The sequence below is a fragment of the Vanessa tameamea genome, chromosome 14, assembly GCF_037043105.1.
Source record: "Vanessa tameamea isolate UH-Manoa-2023 chromosome 14, ilVanTame1 primary haplotype, whole genome shotgun sequence".
In the NCBI taxonomy this organism is placed as follows: Eukaryota; Metazoa; Arthropoda; class Insecta; order Lepidoptera; family Nymphalidae; genus Vanessa; species Vanessa tameamea.
Window position 1 is genome coordinate 7,486,859 of NC_087322.1, and position 20,631 is coordinate 7,507,489.

A 20,631-nucleotide genomic window follows, 5' to 3' on the forward strand; every position below is an offset into this window, starting at 1 on the left:
ACTATAAAATATCGAGTATAGAGTAGTGTATGAGCAATTGAGTGCTGTTGGAACGGTTCAAGGTAACCGACGGGCATAAAAAGTGCAAAACATTCATCGAACTGAAATACTTCCTTGTTAGCGGAAAGATATTTTAAAACGTTGCGACCGCAGAATAATGCATAAAATAAGACTTTGCCGTGGAAGTAAACAGTGGTCAATTACGGTGTAGCGCCCGGCTTTGTGGCGGGTTCAGAAACAATCGAAGCGGTGCGATGGGCGAGATACCGACCCGTAATAACTCTAATGGTAAGATAAGACCGCCACTGCACGGCTACAAGCTGTACCAACCGCACAAATGTTCCAACGTTGTGCGTACACTATAATCAGATGTCGCATTCTGGGATCTGATCTGTAATGTTTTTTTACAAATATTTATTAATTTTAGAACTTATTCTGCATAATCTGTTCCTTTGATACAAAATATTTATATTTTAATAAATATTAGTAGATCAAAACAGATAAAGTTATGACAAGTGTAATGGTGCCGATAGCTTTTTACCTCCGCAGTATTTTACCGCGCGACGAATACTGAGACCAGTTTACGCCGACAACCATGTAAACGATTTATTCCCGAGCCTCGTTTTGCATTACCCGATCAGAAGCTAGGGCTGGATTGTAATAATAATGATAACAATATAAAAATCACGCTCCAAACATGATAATGATTTTTTGTTTTATATGATAGATTTGATTAACAATGAATAATAATTTAAAGGTGGAAATTGTATTAATACAACATCTTATACCACTATAAATACAGAAAAAATATATAATTTTAAAAAATCAAAATATCGCTTAGAAAACAAGCGTGGGAAATGTAACAATATCATATGAATAAGCGATCGTGCATGCATCGTAGATATGATAACGGGCGATTTATATTCAAAGCTCCTCGAATGTACTCTTATGCAAACAGGTATATCATGACTGTCAGCCCTATTGAAGCGTGCAGTTGTCGCAGGGGCTTTATTAAACGACGCAAAACTAAGATGGCCGTTGGACCGGCTTATCCCGATTCCCCGAGCGCCTACTCGACGCGTCGTTAATACGCAATAATCCCTGATTCTACTAACTTTACCACTTAAATCCATAACACCTTAACACATATTTAAGAGATAAATCTCAGAGACTAACAAATTAACCGCCCACTCCGACCATAAAGTTCACATATGGAGGTATAAATTTAAATCACGTTAGATGTCGTTTCCTTTAAAAAGATAAACAAGATGAATAAAATTTAATAATTACATAAGAGCCGTGGGCCGATGAAAATCAATGACTTGGATAGGCATTCTTATAAAACAAAAACTATAAACCCCGAGACACCACTAAATACAGTAGAAGACCCTCATAAATATTTAATTGGCACATGAGAAGCCTGATTGAAAGCGTTTATTAATACAAAAGGCCCGTATGAGGGTCGGCGAATTACATATAAAGGAGACCGATTGAATATAAGCATGCAGTAATGGTGCATTTAATCGATGTGACCAAGTGTGAGCGCAAACGTGTCGAATACACTCACATACATTCAAACTGCATTCCCTCACAACATTTACCTGTCTCACTTACGCATCCTTTATACCAGACGAATAAGCTATTCGTATATTAATCATAACTAACATTTTTTACATTAGGAATGTAGTTAGTTCCCAATAGAAACGGCTTCAGTTATTTTAATAGAATCATTAAAATCTGTGTCCCTGTTGGCAAGTAGAAATGCTATATTTGCAAGACATGACTTTATAATCATCTAGATATACAAACAAGAGTATAACCGGTTTAGATAACGACTCGGCGCGAAGAAAATCAATGCATCGTCTAATGATTGAACTTAGAAGCGATCTTTAGCATTGAACTTGAAAATCGATGTTTCGATTAAGAATGTGCCGAAATTTGCGCATGTGGTTGTGCACTTTTTGCGGATGTCACCAAAAGCCGGCAGTCGCCACGTTAAAGGTGTCCAACCGGTTTAAGTTACCATCTCCATCTCCTCCCGCCGCCGTCATAAACGCGTCTGCAAATTCAACACTCGTCAAATACCGCAAAATGCAATACGACCGCTATGCCCGAGCCGCACTGACATTAATGTAAGCACGCACCTTTTGAATAAACGTCGCGAATGTTCGTTCATAAAGCTGCATTATTATAAAATATTTTAATAGTTTTGAGCAATGGTATAATGTTTTGTACTTTTAATACATATAAATTTACATTTTTTTTTAAAGATTTCTTAAAGAAATACCTACATATTTAGCTATTCCTGAGACGTAGCGAACTATTTAAAATAATGTAACCGAACAGTGTTTATTATCGATATCTATATCGACGTACATACATGGAACTGAATCATCGCCATCTTTAGATGGGACTAACATATTGCATAATCGGTCATTAAAGTCGTTCGCAATGAGAGGCGTGCTACATGAGTATAATGAAACAATACTAAAGAACAAGGAAATATTTACGGAAATATATTTTATTGTGTCACGTCCACAACAACTGTTAGGAAAACATTGATAACGCAAAACGATTCGATAATAATCAGGAAGAGATGTAAATTGAACAAGTAGGGTACCGTAATCTCGTTAAAGCTATTAGATACCAAGATAAGATCTACAGGGCTTTAACGGCGACGCACATCAATCAGTTGCGAGACTTAGGTCTGCCGGCACATCGCATTCCTCCATTTTCTTTTATAATGATCTAGTTATGCAGCAAAAAGTCATATTACCAGGAGAAGTAATGACAAATGTACAGAGTAGAAAACAACGTTATTAATAGATTCATTAGTCACTCCCGAGTTTCATCGCTATAAAAACACGAATCTAGAAGTTGATTAACAGCATTATCAAAATAGAGAATTCAATGTCAGTGTTATCTACAATAATACATTCGGCGTGTTATTATATTTTTACAATTTAAACAAGATAAACGATGATATTGAAAAGCAGTTAATATGGAATATCCTTGAAACGATCAATGACATCTTTAATTATTAAAAACAGAATATTTTATACACTTTATTTTTTGTTAAATATATTCGTATTCATATTAACAGCCGGATCCATGATTTAATACCTACCTATATCAATAAAAAACCAAGCAATAATGAAGGTCAACTTTCACATCGAAGATCATATAATATCGTTATCAAATGCCAGATTAAAATAATCGGCAAGATCCATTTCAATAATAATAATAGTCTTATATATAAAGTCAATATGTAAGATTTAAGCAAGTTAAGTTAGGCAAATCTATGTAAGAAAAATCCAGACAATATGGCGACCATAAGGTTGATCGTAAGGTATATTCATTAAATGTGATTACTCTGATGAGCAGAATGAAATAGTCGCCCACGCGAATGTCAACTGCAATAAATTCTGAAACATACATACTTGTTTTTTTTTATATACGAAGTGTTTTAATTTTATTTGTTTTTAAAATGGGAAATCAATTGTTTTGTAATAGAACACATGAGCATTTATATGGATGTATGCACACCATGTCTAAACACGCGACGCTGTCGCGCTCGCTCGATCACAATTTCATGGTCAAATGAAGCAAGTTTGATCTGTCTATTACGTGGCATTTTATTGGTTGCTTTATAAATAGGTTCAACGAACAGAAGCTATCTGAAACAATCACATTCATACAACCTTATAATATACTTATTTTTAATTACGTGCTTAATGATGTTAGAACCAACAACAATTTGAAACAAGAAGATGATGCTGAGATATTCAATCGAAACACATTAAAAGTGAAATGCATCGTGTTAGTGTATTTTTATTTGGATTACCTACATATAAATAAACAAGCATATAAAATGTATGAATCGGTTGTGTAACAGAAATTGATATTTATCTTTAATGAGATTGGGCGCCGTATCTAATGAAATTGACGTAACCGCGATTCTTTACGAGCGCGGTCAATCTAATAAAATTTTCCCCGCCTTAAAATGTTAGGATTGAAATTAACCAGATACGATGTGCGATCCTAACCAAAAACTTGTACATAAATAACGTATACGAGAGGAGCTAATTGACGTGAGTCACATGTGTTATAAATGTTATTGATGCGGTCGAGTTGGTTGTGTATGTTAGGGGCGTTTGTGTCGCACCTGGCAGTCGTGCTGGTCGTGGTAGGAGCTGACGAGTTGGCTGACGTACTCCCAGACCTCGCCGGGAGCGGTCCAGGCTGCGGAGGTGGCGGCGTGCCGCATCATGCCAACATCACACGGCCGCACTGGTCTCACTTATCACTCACACACTGTTTTGAACGAACTAGTTACACTCACGCTCACGTCCGAGCGTTGACGAGCTATTTATATTGTTTTATCCTCAATCACGCGCAACTGGGTCGCGATCTACATAACGAGCTGTGCTAAAAATCGGTTCCAGTTTGTAAACAATTAATTAAACTTCGTTTTTGTTTTAATATATTGGGATATTAATTTGAGTAACGAAGATAATCGATTACACAATTACCATTAAAAACCAAGCATTGAAAATATGTTTTACAGCTGCAACGTTTAATACTTATATTTGAATATGTAAATAACGTTTTAAAAACAATTTTTTTTAAGCTATTAACATAACATTCGTAATAATACATAACGTAATTGACGAAAGAAATGGCTAATTTGCAGCAGAGCGCGCAATCAAAGAGCAAATCCATTGGATTCACAAGAATGACTCTGATAACGCGTGACCTTGAGCCGTCGCTAAGCGTTTGATAAGGGAAATTCGGCATTTGCGGCGTTGTCTCGCTTGCTTATCGAAGCGTCATGTTTGTTTTGCACAAAATTAATATCGCGACATGCATAACAATTCAGTGATGGCGAATTAGTGAACTATTATTACACGGCAATGAGAGATATGTAAAAATAATTAATTTTATAACGTAAATAAAATATAGTTATTTACATTTATAAAAATTCAATCACTTTTCATAGTTTTGTTTCACATATATTTATTATTAGCACAACCACTAAATCACATTAGTCAAACCGTCTGCGAAATGGTTAAGGCACGTAAAACGCGAGTAAGTACGCATTTGCGCGGCACCGCACACGCAGGAGTAGAAACGCGCGCGCGCTTCGCCGCGAGCCAGCTAATGACCGGCGCGACGCGTATTCACGACCCCCACTCCGCCACTGTACGCGCTATCAAACCAGTTTACGTGAAAAATTTTAATTCCTCGGCGCGGGTGACGACCGGTCGCGCTTTCCTCGATCGGAGTCCCCCGTGAGGAAAAAGCGCAGCACCCCCGGGGCGCACCGGAAGTGCACGGCCGGCGCCCGGCACGCGAACCGAGCGCACCCACCGCCTTAATTAAATGCTGCACGCTGCACACCTACCCTAACCACCGCGGCACGCTCTACCACCCAGGCTACACACTGCGACACCTTCCCGCCTATCACTTACGTTATTGTTTGCGATAATGCGACAAGAGATAGATCGAAACCCGATCCGAACGTCACATTCCACAAATATGCATTATCGCGATGCTAATCTTACGTGAAGTATTCATCATGAAAGCTTTTGTCGATTACGAATATCTCAATTACCGTAAATTTATATTCAGTCCGATGTTCTGAGAGACAGAGCAATAAATCTGTACAGATTTGATCCGTCAATGCTAACAATGAGCATTTTATTCGGCCTCGAAGTGAATGACCTACTCGCAGATTAGTTGTGGGCGGTTCTCAGATGTATATTGATATCATAGTAGTTTTCTATATTAATATCCACTTTGTACAAAATTATTGCATTTTTTACTTAAACGAAACGATTAAAATGATCAAAATAAAGAATCAATAAAATTTAGAAATATATTGGAAATTTTTGTTGTGTTATGCGATCTGACTCACATATCGCATCATATTAGCAGGATGCAAAAATAGCAATCTGGGGCGCGGATTCTGGCTCTTACAACTATTTTGTGTAACTATTAACACAATTACTTTTAGTATCGCGTTTCTAAGTTTTTGATTAAAACTCGTAGCGAGTGTACTGACACATAAAATTCCTTCCAACTTTACCTTACATATAATTTGATGTGTATGGTTTCCTAATGCTGTGCATTTTTCAGGCTACGCTAACATGCATTTGTTTAATTTTTTTTTATTATTATATTTTACGATATTATATACCATCTACAGTTATTTAAAAACCTGATTTATTGTATTGATATCATTTTAGACACTTTCATTTCGGTTTAGGTTTAGGACCATTTTCTCATTAGATCACGGGCTTACAGCTCAACTATGAATAAGTTTTTGTAGTTTTATTTATATTTTTAAAGAAAAATTGTTTTAGAAATCTTCAAACCACTCATAAATAGGTCAGCAATAAAATCATAGACAAACTTACTTATATGTAATATGAAAACCCCAGAGTATACACTCAAACGGTGTCTCAATCAGTGTATTTAATATAGAAAAAAAAATTTGCTCGATAACCTATTTTCATTTATGAAATAAAAATGTTTGAAGCGCAAAAATAAATCTCGAAGTCTGGAATGCGAACTGCGCGTTTTCATTGAGTCACATGGAAAAAAACGTGCACTAACTATTGATTATTACATTTTCATGACCTTGTATAATATTCAATCTTCAACATAGTTATGTTATATTATGAATAACGAATAAACTAATCTACCATTTAATATTTATTACAGAGACATTGAGAATTTAAATTCTACAATAATTTAATATCATTAAAACATATATGATTTAATAATAATAATATGTTTGATACAAAATTATGTTATTATAAAAATATACTTTAATACATTTATTAGAGCATTTATAAGTAAATCATATTCACCCCATTTTTAGAGTATACAAAAATTACATTAGGGTCCCTTTACTCCTTTAAATAAAATCATCCCATTTCTATAGACTTCTCACTTCACGTGTGGTAAACGAGTATAATAACGTAAGCAATAAAATGTATAAGTTTGAATAACAACAAAGAATTCTGGGTACCTTTTAAGTTCGTGTACCCTTCTTAATATTTTAATAAAATTTAAACCGGATTGAATATTAAATAGGGTAAGACAAGTTAAATACACGCTTATGTAACTTCACAGATCATGTCGGCGATGCTCGTTTCACATGACATATGTTTATGTATGAACAATATTTTGGGTGAGGTCATATCTTTCTACGCATTATATGAGAGCCGAGAGGGTATTTAAAGTGACTCAAACGCAATGAAAAAAATATTTATTGTAAATATTTCCTCACTGACCCGCCATCGTTTTATAAAACATAGATGCTATTAGAAAGAAAATTAATACAAATCATTGAAATCCCTTCAGAGTATGACAACTTGTCCGAAAAAGTATGTATAGCACAATACTGTTAATTTTCCACTGCTGTTTTCTCATTTGTAAAAAATATTTAGAACTTTTTCAACCATCTCATTCCCCTATTGTTTAATGCGTTGGAATTTTATAGACACATTGAGATCTCCTCAAAACGTAGAAGATGAACTATATACAAAACACAAATTAGCTACATCGATACTCCGTGTTGCCTGCCCGAATCGAACTTGCGATTTTCTTTTAAAATAGATTTATTCTATACCTTATCCCATGTGGGCTCTTGAAAGTAATTAAACGGACTAAAAACCTTTAAAACTAAATTTGATTTCATATTATCCGTTGCACCTCACTGTAATACCTTTTAAAGATTAAAGAATACGTTATTGATTAACCTAGAATGATGTCATTAGATTGCATAATGTATGTTAATGCTGGAAAGTCATTAAATAAAGAACAAGAAATTCACAGTAATAAAATACCACTATAATAAATGAATATGAGGTTAAATTTTCTTAACATTTTGGCTTATTTATTTATTATTTTAATCTTAAATTAAAATTTGACTACAAGTATGTGGGATTATAGGTGATTTATATAATGTTATTTATATTTATTATATTATATTTCAAATTTATTTATTTATCCACTAACTATACATAATACATACATATGTATAATTAGAAACGTGCTCAAATATTAAGCACGGAATTTTGAGACTGAATTTCTTTGTAGCTTGTATGTTGTCTACAGATGCGTAGTCGCGATTTGATGAAAAATTTGACAAACATTGGTGGGAACACGCAAAACATGGGCGACGGTTTACATATGCGTGTGTAATAGTTTCTATTCACACTTGCAACACGATGTGTACTTTCTAGCAACATCCGCGTTGTTTCTTAAGTATTTATAATATTGGTAATAATAATAAAACAGTGACAGACTTATACCACCGTTTTTAAATCAATATGTACTTTTTTTCGGGATTAGCTGCCACCTTAGTAGCGCTCGAAAAATCGCCAAACCGACCAACAAAGTTGCGACTCGAATGACAATGGAACCATCGGGCAATAAATACAGATGGTGATTGACGATTTGGTTTTTAGAAAAACCCAAATGTTAGGATTTGATATGTATTATGTATTCGATTTATCACGTGATCAAAATTGATACATTGCATTGAATAATTTAGATGAAAGCTAAGTTCAAAATCGCTTTGACAAATTTGTGTTAGTGGGATTTCGAAAAATCATTGTAGATAGGAACCATTCATTCATAATTTATTCCACGAGTCCTCCTACTCGTCCGTCTCGATGGTGTAGTGTCTAATTCATAGGGCCGCAGAACCTGAGTTATTGGGTTCAAACCTTTGGTCCCATCAATAAAAAGTTATAGGGTTTTTTGTCATGAAATTATCGGTAACTAGAATTTGGAAAGGGGATAGTGTTTGCACTCATGTGCTTCGTAAAGCACGTAAAACAGTTGTTCCAGTGCCTGAACTCTTTCCGGTCGTTTTGCATTAGACGTCCCATGGGACTAGCATAGAGCGTGAGCTAAGGTTTGTCAACATAGTTATGCACTGTAGTGCTTCTTGTGCAATTGACTAGTCTCGCTTAAGCAATCGCCGTGGCCAGAAATTGATTAGCAGGACTTCTACATTCTACCAGAGAACAGCATCACATTTTGTGGCTTTTTTTCTGGTTTAGCGAGCGTGTAATCTGTATACGGGTATAAGGGATATTTTTTCTTATACAGTTAAAATCGTTTATGGCGACATCGTTTAGAACAACATATCGGTTATATTGACCAAAATCAAAGGTCCCGGCTGAATGCTATATAACTGCCTTATGAAAAATATTGCTTTGTACGACATTGCTTACTACGAAATACCGCATTAAACGACCACATTTGGCTAATGTTTTTGGAGAATTATATCTGTAGAACCAGCTGAAGAAGAAGAAAATGACGAACTGATGAACAAATTACAGTGGCAACTTTGAATGATGGTCTCAATGTTGTTAGTGTATTACGCAAGATTGTTCTTTTTAATAAACAGTTTCACATGCAGGGAAATTATAACGATACGCTGATTAAACTCCAAAGTGAATTACAAATGTGTATACAAGACAGAAATGTTCCAAACTAAAATAACAGATTTTATGCATACAGGAAAATGACATTGTTCTTTCTTAATACGTATACGTTTTGATTGAAATAAACGAAATATAATTTAATTTCATTCATTTATATATTTTGCCTATTAAAACCTATGACCTACACATTCAATAATACCACTTCATAAATAAATAAGCATCACCGGTTGTTACGACTATCGGTTTTTAACACTAAATATGAGTAGTCCCTTCAATGTCGTTATAACAGATTTGACTGTACTTGCAATGTCTATAAACCGCGGTGACAACTTACTATCAGATGGACTATTTGACCATATTTCATTGTATATAAAATAAAATATAAATAAGCATTCCTATGTGCGCTAATTTACAGAATCGGTATTTTAGCCGTCATTCTATTAAATAACAATGAAAAACTATGTATATAATTATGAAGTATTTATTTAATTATCAACCCAGAACAGGACAATTTACGAGTGTACAGTGAAAAATTGTGCCTCCTGTACTTCTACCATTATTGTTCTATAAATTAGTACTACAGATCGTGTTAAATAAAAAGGTCCGATAAATGTTATTAGTATACTAGTTAGAAGTATAGTAAAAGTATAGTAGTTAGAAGTATACTTCTTAGTAGTAGGTTGTTATCAAGTAACTGCCAGTGTAGTAATCATGTGCGACGCAATCGAAAAAATCTCTCTTCGAACTCGTGGGATTACCGTCTCATCAAACTATGAGAGTGAAAGAAGAATTGATTAACAACATAAATGCTGAAGTATTGAGAGTACACAGGCACTATTTATACATATTTTCTGCAGATATGGTCTATGATTGTTTACCATGGCTGACATTCGGTCAGCAGAAACACAGCAGAAGCTAAAATGTTTTGACAGTTCCTTCAATCTTTCCTACGAAAAAAATTATACGGTGGCGCACATTAGTTTATTTGGACGATTTTCAAATAAGATATTTATTTCTCAGAATTTATTTTGTAACATAGTAAACCTAGTTAATTTGTAGATCAGTCTGCTTGGACCAATTTATCATTCGTATTTTTAAAATAGCCAAGCAAAATATATATATTAAAGCATAGTATCCACCTTATATTGCGCAATCATTACTATTTTCCTTTACTAAACTGGCGAGGTTCACCTGTTATCCTAACACCTGTTATCATAAATAAAACATAGAAAATAATAAATATGAAATTAAAAGACCAACCTTCGCGCCTAAACGTTAATATTACGGATTTTCGTTTTGATGAAACAGAAAAGAAAACGAGTATAATGATCAACTTGTTTATCAATTTTGAATATTTTCAATAAAAAAAATGCACTCTTAGCAACTATTCGGATTTACAAGGGGTTGTCCAATACCGATGGTAGTCTGAAGCTCACCAGGCTTAGCCACAAAAGCGGAGATTTACAGCATGAAACACTGGTCAGGAAACTACGTCGCAATGACGCTAGATTATTTGGACTCAAATGTAAATTTATCTCCAATAAATGAGGATACCACCATTTATTCATGGAACATTTATACTTTCATAAAAATAAATAGCAATGTTTGTTGATAAGAGAAATTAAAAGAGAGGGCATATGAGAGAAACTTATGACAAGCTATTATATATATGCTTATATTTAATTATATATAAATGTCACCTATTGATGGCAGACAGGCACAAGGGACATAATATCTTAGACAAATCCTGGAACTCTGGAAAGTTTAATCAAAATCAAAGGTTTTTTTTTCATCACTACAGCCAGACATACTCGGTTTTCTCTTTACAGACAACATAATAATTGGGGTCACCACAACTATATCTCATTTTCGCGTTGGATATGCAATTACCATACAATCCACCGAGAACAAATTAGGGTGAGAGATTACTGTTTGAGCGAATAAGGCCTAGACAAAGGGTTTTTATCTCACATTCAGTTCTTCTTACTCAAACTCCTTCATTTTCTTAATGACATTAACCTTTCTAAAGTTCCACATCCTATTGTTGATCTTTTTGATTACTTTTATATTCTTAAAATATTTTTGATTATTATTGATTACATTTTTATGTAAATACATTGAGCATACTTAAATGAATTAGTAAAGAGTGTTGTGATTATTCATATTAAAATTTATATTTATTAATTAATTATGTCTGTGTTGTTTGAGTTGAGGGTTGACGAGAAAACAATACTAGACAAGACTAGACAAATAATTTGATACTGTTATGCCTTCAAAATTAAAATAAGCCTGTAACCTCAACCTTATCTACCAATCTCCTTCGTGTCTTCTCCATCGCATGTGACATTCTGTACCAAGTAAGCACAAATAAAAGCCATAAAAATAAATAAACATCTTATGTTTTAAAGGTTGGCGGCGCATTGGTGATGTCAAGATTGGTTCATATTTGATAGAACACCATGTCTATGGGTAGTAACCAGCATCATCAGGTGGCCCATTTGGCTTTTGACTTCCTTATATATATACATATTATCCTACATAATTCCTCTTGTTTGGCTTATTATTAATTAATAATTCTATTTTGTATAGTAATACAACTTAGCTCTTCTACATATAAAACCTTTTGCTCATTACTTGCAGCCCAAAAAAAACCAAATAAATTAATAACTCAGCAATAATTTACCTCTTCCAAAAATTTTGACCCCACTCATAAGTATACAGAATATTGTGTAAGACACAGTAAATTTTCTTTATTCCTAATTTATATTTAGTGTGCCAAACAACAGGCTGCCTTTTCTTAAAAAAATTAGACTCATATACTGATATAGCTATAAGTTATCATTTGCAGACATTTTTATTATGCATTCACTTAAATCAACATAAAAATATTAATGTCTATAAATCCAAGAAGTAATCCTGCAATTTCATTTCTTTATGAAGTATTATTATTAATGTTGAATTATAAAATACCAAAAAACATATTAGAAAAACACTTGTGCTTACCTTAGAGCGTTTTCTTCCTTGCCCTCTCTTCACATTGACGTCATTATTGGAATCATCACTTTTAGTTTTTTTCACATGAACATTGGTCTTTGAAGCACAGGACTTGTCTTTATTTTTAGACGTATCTTTAGCCTCACAAAGTTCTTCATCACTATCACTTTTAATAACATTTTTTGCATTCTTCGAAGTTGTCTTCTGCGGAGAACATTTAGCTGGTAAGTTTTTCTTAACAGTTTTCAGTGGCAAGTCATCTTCACTGGATGAGTCAGATGAACATTTGCTACATGATTCTGAACTTGAACTGGTTTCAGACACCTTTTTCTTCTCTTGCTTATCTTTTGATGGTTTTGGTGTAACCTCATGAGGTTTCTTTTTCACTGATGGCTTGATAGTTTTCTTGGGGGTAGATTTTTTTGGAAGAATTGCGGCAATTTTTAATTTCAGTCCAGTGTCACAAGAAGTAACTGAGAAATGTGGTTTCCGTGTGTTGCTCTGTTTATTGCCAGAACATTCCCAATCACTTCCTGAAGAATCGCTTGAGCTGCTGTTCTGTAAAATTGTAAAACACAGCTTGATTCTTGTAGTAGACAAGTAAATTTGTAAAATATACATAGGTTTTTGCCTATGTCAAGAAAAATTACTCATATTTATTGAAATAAAAATAAATAATGTAGCTTACCTCGGAATCACTATTAGAATCCGAATCACCACTTGAATCTTGCGTTTTTGGCACCTCTGTGCCCATTTCTGAAACAAAATTAAAATACAATAATTAGGAAAATTCACAATAACTGTACTAAAACTAACAATTTTTAAGATTTTTTTTTAAACCTATTTATATCCATTTATAATTGAAGGCTATGGCTATGGTATGGTATGGTAAAAATATGGTATGGCATAGTATGGCTATTTTTAATAATACCTGATTATAACAAGCATAATTTATTAAATAATATAATATTATTAATTAAATTATAGAATATAATAAAATATACCATAACAGATCATTTATGAGGATAGTAAATCCTTATAAATTACTATTATGTATTATATTATAGCTAGTGTTTATTTGTTTTTACTTTTAATTATGGTAAAGATACCATTTAAAATATTTTGTTATTAATAAAAACAAATTTAATTATAAGTTAAATTGGGTATTAAGAACCTAATGCACCAGTAGTAGGAATGCATTATTTATTTCATATATACAAGAAAAATATATAGTAGGCATTATCATTTTAGAGGATTTCCTCCAGCAGGCCAGAAAAGGAATTAATGCTTACAGAAAATTAAAAGAAAACACAAAAGAAAAATACAGTAAAATAAAACTATAATGACTTTACTTTTTTAATTCAAATCATTTCTCTAGCTATACTATAATCACACAAATAAACTAAACATAGACTTCAGCTTTAAACATTCATTGTTTGCAATGATTTTGAAATAAGTACTACAAACAACCACCACAATAATAGTATTTTTTCACATGAGAACCATCAGTTTATATAATTATTGAAAATACTAAATATGATAAATTTCATTTATTGTTTTGCCTTAATTTATATCGTAAACCATAAAAAATATTTAAAGGACTGTGTTACATACTGATGTCTTAAAGCAAAGCATGACATTTGTTTTGTAGTACCAAAACAAAAAACTCTTGTTTTCTTGTTTCCTAAGTTATTAGTACACGTAAAATTTTTAGTTGTTAACTAGCTGAATTAATATCTAATGACGCTACTAGTCGTATCACGTATGAGGTACTTACTTCAAGGTTGGTCAAGATGTTCCAAAATATAATACTATGTATTTCTTCATTTCACTCATGGGGTATGTGTATACATTGACGTAATCTGAAATATATGATAGATTACATTATAATATAATACTATCAGCGGATAAGTTCAGTACTTCCAGAAATTAGTATCGTTTTCTCCTCCAACTCCAATACTAATTTGTCGGAATGACAGATCTGACGACACTCGTTGGACCAGTTTTATTTCACCGTGTAACTAAAAACTGAGTTTTTTACACCACATCAGAGACATACAATTTCATAGATTCATTATCAAAACATGTTAATTTAACGTTTTTATGTAATAATATAATAAGTTTAACGGTTTTTACGACGTTGGCGCCAAATAAATGTATACGTTTACATAAATACTTGATATAAAACCTCTACAATCGCTCGATAGGTTTTATATCATGATTTGTTACTCGTTACGAAAATGTAGAGTCACTAACCACTTCAATATTCTTCAAAATTCACGAAAAAAAACGAATTACATCAGCTAAGCACTTAATTTTTACATTGCTTGGCCACCATGTTTACAAATCTTTCGCATAAAAATTTAGGTAGGTACAAAGGGAGAAAGCTAGTGAATTCTGCAGCTTGTTCATTCCCTCTTACGTGAATTGCTTGTGCAAGAAAGAGATTCCAATCATAATAATAGGTTCAAATTGCGGCGCAAAATGGCGTCAATGATCTATATTATAAATATATGTAGCTTATTCTTTAACAACTATTATGAGTATTTGCTTAGGAAAGTAACTGTGTTCGATTTAATATTCGACGGTGATGTACGTATTTACCTAAAAATAAACAAAAGAATTATCTATATTTACTCTGCTACTGATACGATGACATCTATTAGTTAAGTAATGTACTATTCATATAAAAAATGAGCACTTAGCTAACCTAGTTAAGTGATTTGAAGTTAGATGTCAGCCCGTTCCTTAGGAATTTTATTACTCTTTGGATTACCGAGTGTATTCAAACTTTAAAAAAAAAATGCTTAATTATTATAGCACATAATAAACCATTCGGTTTTTTGTTCAATATTGTGTTAAATATGAAAGCTCTTTTAATTGTTTATCATTTTCTAGCTCTTGTCATTCATATGGCACATCCACACAGCGACTCCAGAATGGCAACAATAGTATAATTAATCATACTTAAATAAATAGTATTTAGGTTTTCTAGTTCGCAAGTTTTTTGAACCTCGCCATTTTTTAAATATTTATATTACGTGTATTATACTTAATTTGATCCAAAAGACAAGGTCGCAATTAGGAGAAGGGTCTACAGCCCCGGGAGTATCCTCAAACTAAAAGCCTATTTTAAAATCGTGCTCGTACAAAATAAATATGCGATTTAAAACTGCGTTGGCACACACGTATGTCCCATCAAAAATTAAGAATAATATACGATATTAATAAGAAAGTACCATGACAACACTTTTAACCTATGGTCTTAGCACACAATTTTTTTTTTCTATTAAAAAGAAAAACTGGTACAAAATGAGGCTCTTGTGTCAATATTTTTGCCTATTCCATCAACAAGGAAACAAGATTAACTCATAATGACATTTGACATTGACAGTCGTGGTAAGAGTAACTCTATCACTGAATACTGAATACTGAGATCAAATAAGCACTAAGTATATGTTACATATTATATGTTTTACTAGTCGTATCGGATAGTGCTACTTCAGTAAATAAAAATATGAACTTTTTATCATTAATTTATGGAATTATGAATTAAACTTACAATAAACTTAATTAAACTGCCAAAGCAGGAACATAAGTGAAAACACAGTGCTTATCATTTTAGAATTTAGTTTTACTTCATTTATGCTGTTGCATATTTCATATATTTATATAAAAGGCCCAAAGACATCAGTAATTACTGTCATTTTTGGTAATTACCAAAAATGTATTAAGCATTAACATGTATAAGCTTTTTTATACTAACACTGTAAACAGTATGAATTATTTTATATAAAATATAACAAAAAAGTGAAACTTATTTATAGACTGATTTACTTTTGGAGAAGAAAATAAAACAATTTGTGAATAAAGTGTTCAAACATAATTTATTCATTCTTTCGGAAATATTTAAATAGGAGAGTAATGGATGAGCTAGAAGTATGGGAAGATTTATCTAATATTCCAGCTGATCCACCTTTGATGCGAGAGCTATGTGAAAATTGCATGTGAGTTTCTAATTTCTTTAAAGGAAAATGACCACAGATACACAGATGTTAATTTTTATTATTTAAATTTTTTAGGAGACCTTCAGTTGTTTGTTGGTGTTCAGCACTTCCACCAGAGCGACTTGAGCCTAAGAGTAAAGTCATTTTATTACAACACCCAGCTGAAGAAAAAAGATGCCTTCGAACTGCTCCTATGCTACAACTAGGCTTAGCAGAAAATAAGTGCCTTATATTCAAAGGAAAAAAATTTCCTCAACCTAGACATGAATGTCTAGAAGATATTCTAACACAACCAAATACTGTGCTTTTATATCCCAGTAAAGCTGCCATTGATATTAAGGACTTAAAACATGAAGCTACCTCTTATAATATTATATTAATAGATGGAACATGGCCACAAGCTAAAGCCATATATGCATCAAGCCCTATTTTACATATAATTAAACAAGTAAAACTTACTACTACAAGCACTAGTAACTATCTCATAAGAACACAGCCAACTCAAGGCTGCTTAAGTACACTAGAGACTGCAGCTGAAGCTCTATCTCAATTAGAAAACAATTCAATTTACAGAGAACAATTACTTGAACCTTTACATATGCTATGTAAATTTCAATTAGATAATGGTGCAGTTACACATCAATCAAAAGAATTTTTAATTAAAACAAAAACATACCCTAAATTAATAGGAAAACGATTGTCTAAATTATTAAGATCTACAAATGAAATATAAGTAATTAAGATAAATTATTTTATAAAATTTATACAGTCATTTTTAGTAATTTTAAATTATTTTAAGTAACAACCCAAAATAAATATTACATACTTTAGTAATTATCTTGATTTTTTGGAACATTTATTTCCACTAAAATTTAGCTATGAATTCCTACCATCTTAATAAAATGTTCTGTTTTAATTGAGACATATACCTCTTTTAATTTATAATAACTCTACTAGACCTACATTCTACTTGATAAAAATTTAAAATGGCCGATTGACTTATAACATGACTACCTAAATCAGAGGGTATAACATGATAAATTTTTGTCCTCATAGAATGTAAATAACCACTAGAAAGAATTTTTCAAAATTCTTTACCTAAGGGAGCTAAATGGGGTATGGCCAATTGTATGGATATTTATCATTTCTGATGTAAAATATTAAAACTCGATATTTAACTAATTAACATAAGCCATTGATGAGTTAAGGACACTTATGAAAAAAGTATTTACGAAAATTCATCAGCTAAGAGGGTGAAATTTCGGATGAAACTATGAAAATTTGAATTTTTCAAAAGTTAGAAATATGGATTACTTAAATAATGTAGGTAAAGGTTATTTTCAAATTTACCTTATGTGGATAAAATTTGGGACTAAAGTATGTATAAAAAATACAGGAATCGGCTGCGATGGTTAAGTATAGAATTAATATATGTATTTGTTTTACTTAGACTAACCACTCTAAGAAGATTAGATTAAAATTCCAAAATATTCAACTTATGTGTTTTACATTTTTATATACTTTTAATAAAAAATTAAAAATATAGTTAAAAAAATTTTTACTAGTGATGATCACTATCCACATAATATTCGAGGAACAAAAAAGTTCTTAAATATAAGATCATCAATGTTGAAAATCGTCGAAATATCAATATGCACGTACTGTAAAAACAGTTTTGTGATAAAATTTAGCTATGTGACGTTCATACATCGAAAGCTACATAAATTGAAATAACAATTAAAACGGCATACAAATCTAAAAATAAGAAAAAAAAACAGCGACTTTTGCAGGCGCAACGACGAAATGCTATTTATTATAAGCTGAAATTATGAGCTAGTTATTATATTAGTTATTCTGCTAATTTATAAACGGACGGAATTTAAGCATATTTGTATTGTCCGTTCAACAAAAAATATTAGGAGATTTTTGTCACTAAAAAAATGTGCTACTTCCAACATCGACGCGAATCAAGTTATTTTGCAAACAAAATAAAATTGTATTTTTTTTTAAGTTTATTCAATTCAATTTTTATATTGTTTAATGGCTTTTAGTTGTGGTGACAGGGCACAGATTATTTCGCCAATAAGTTTATTTTATAATGGCAATACTATATTTGATCTGTCAAAAGTCAACGAAACAACAAATATTCACCATTTCTTTCTTTTTGATCTGTCAAAGGATATAAAACATGGCTGAGGTTTGTTAAGATTTTATAAAAATAATCAATCCTGTTTTATATCACCCATCGTGTATTTAATATTCGGACGAAGCCTAGTAAAAGAAAATGTGTCTAAGTCGTACGCGTTTTTCGGTGTTATTTTTTGTTTGTGACTACAAAATATGTTTACATATTTCAGGTCGACGAAACTCTGAAGAAGAAGCGTACCTTCAGGAAGTTTACCTTCCGAGGTGTTGATCTTGATCAGCTTCTTGATATGCCAAAGTGAGAATCATTGTTTTTTTTTACCAAATGACAATAATGAAATGAGATGCGGTGAAAAACATAACCTCATTTAAAATAAATTATATTTTTAGTGAGCAATTAATGGAATTGATGCATGCACGAGCCCGGAGGCGATTTGCTCGTGGTCTTAAGCGCAAGCCTATGGCACTTGTTAAGAAACTTCGCCGTGCAAAGAAGGAGGCTCCTCCAAATGAAAAACCAGAAATTGTTAAAACACACTTGCGCAACATGATCATTGTTCCAGAGATGGTTGGTTCTATCGTCGGTATTTACAATGGAAAGACTTTCAACCAGGTATGTTTCGAGTACCTCATGTTCCTTTACCAATTGACTGAGCAAATTCTCTGATAACTGTAAATCATTATTAAAGAGGGTTATAAATAAAACATCTATTACTAATAGAATTGAAAGAATTTTGAGTAATTGAGTTATTTATGTTAACATAAATAGCAAGAAATTAAATCCTTTCAGTCAATATTTTTTCCTAGTAACTTTAATTCTACTTTACATTAATTCAGTCATTAGGATTTTCAAAATCAGTATTAGAAAAAATTTCATAATACTTTACTGCTTTCTTATTGTGTTATTAAAGAAGTAAGACTTAAAAGTTTTAATATTTAGAATTGCTTTAAAAAAGAAATATGTTTTCCTAATTGATAATTAAAATAAAAAGAGAAATAAATAGAACGATAAATTAAATGCTAAATTACAAGTACTAGAGTAACTCAAAAAGTCGAATTTATATCTGTCACTGTCATACATATCATACATCGACACCTACAATTTATACTACGCTAACTCGAATTTTAGTGAAAATCTTTTTTTATGCCAAGTTGCTTAAAATATGTTATTTTATATGTATTAATAAAATCGTGAAGAAACATACAAAATTAACAAAGTTACAAATTTTATACAATGCTTACTAAAGGCAATTTTTGAAACAAAACGATTTAAATTATGCTAACTATTCTTAGCGGAGTGTGCGGCACACTCTTGAGTTAGCGTAGTATAAATTTTTGGTGTCGAAATATTGTTGAAAGGGTTTTTAATAAAACAATACTGTCATCTTTTGAATGGAAAAATATAAGACACAATTGTCATTGTTTAACAACAGTAAAGGAAGTACATATGTATGTTGTCATATTTACGACAAATATATGTTGCAAAGAATTATATTATATTTTTGAAATTTTAGCTACAAAAAAAATGTTAAAGAGAACAATGTGTCACTTTATTATTATAAAACATTTCTCTTTTCAGGTTGAAATCAAGCCTGAGATGATTGGTCACTACCTTGGTGAGTTCTCCGTGACATACAAGCCAGTCAAACACGGTAGACCCGGTATTGGTGCTACTCACAGCTCCAGGTTCATCCCACTCAAGTAGATGATAGAACATCCACTTAGGTTAAGTGCAAAATCTACACAATGATACAATAAAGTATTTTTGTGCAATGTATGCAGTTTTTATTAATTTTCCTTTATAAAAAAATGTTCTATGTCAAAACTTTTTTGTACATTATCAATTGCTTTACTATGAGTAAAAAAACACAGAAACTATATTCTATTTTATAGTAGAGTCTGTACTAATGTAAATAGTAACTAAATTCAATAGTGATATTTAAACAAATATGTAAAGTTCATATTTTGTAAATACATAGTTCTAAGACTTAGAAGGACTATTTAATTATGGTACCCAA

The 20,631-nt window shown here is 32.0% G+C and overlaps 3 protein-coding genes across 7 annotated transcripts in view; 2 read left to right on the top strand and 1 right to left on the bottom strand.

Moving 5' to 3' along the window:
* Nucleotides 1–14,998, bottom strand: part of LOC113398677 (uncharacterized) — a 45,854-nt gene extending 30,856 nt beyond the window's left edge. The window contains exons 1-4 of one of the 5 annotated variants that reach the window (XM_026637538.2): nt 14,718–14,998; nt 14,239–14,323; nt 13,150–13,217; nt 12,471–13,019 (exon numbers count right to left, since the gene is read on the bottom strand). In XM_026637538.2, coding sequence (XP_026493323.2) covers nt 12,471–13,019; nt 13,150–13,215 — 615 coding nt within the window. In that variant the 5' untranslated portion in view covers nt 13,216–13,217; nt 14,239–14,323; nt 14,718–14,998. Of the gene's footprint in view, nt 1–4,165; nt 4,501–4,970; nt 5,166–12,470; nt 13,020–13,149; nt 13,218–14,238; nt 14,324–14,717 lie in introns of those variants that run through there. The other 4 variants (XM_026637539.2, XM_026637540.2, XM_064216848.1 and 1 more) reach the window with 4 other exon arrangements.
* A 1,137-nt stretch (nt 14,999–16,135) lies between these two features.
* On the top strand, nt 16,136–17,246 carry LOC113398678 (tRNA-uridine aminocarboxypropyltransferase 2). The gene is made up of 2 exons (XM_026637541.2): nt 16,136–16,468; nt 16,544–17,246. Exons 1-2 carry the CDS (start codon nt 16,386–16,388, stop codon nt 17,199–17,201), a joined length of 741 nt encoding a protein of 246 aa, XP_026493326.1. The 5' UTR covers nt 16,136–16,385; the 3' UTR covers nt 17,202–17,246.
* Nucleotides 17,247–18,569: 1,323 nt separating this feature from the next.
* On the top strand, nt 18,570–20,386 carry LOC113398679 (small ribosomal subunit protein uS19). The gene is made up of 4 exons (XM_026637542.2): nt 18,570–18,665; nt 18,826–18,911; nt 19,004–19,226; nt 20,193–20,386. Exons 1-4 carry the CDS (start codon nt 18,657–18,659, stop codon nt 20,316–20,318), a joined length of 444 nt encoding a protein of 147 aa, XP_026493327.1. The 5' UTR covers nt 18,570–18,656; the 3' UTR covers nt 20,319–20,386.
* The last annotated feature ends 245 nt before the right edge of the window (nt 20,387–20,631 follow it).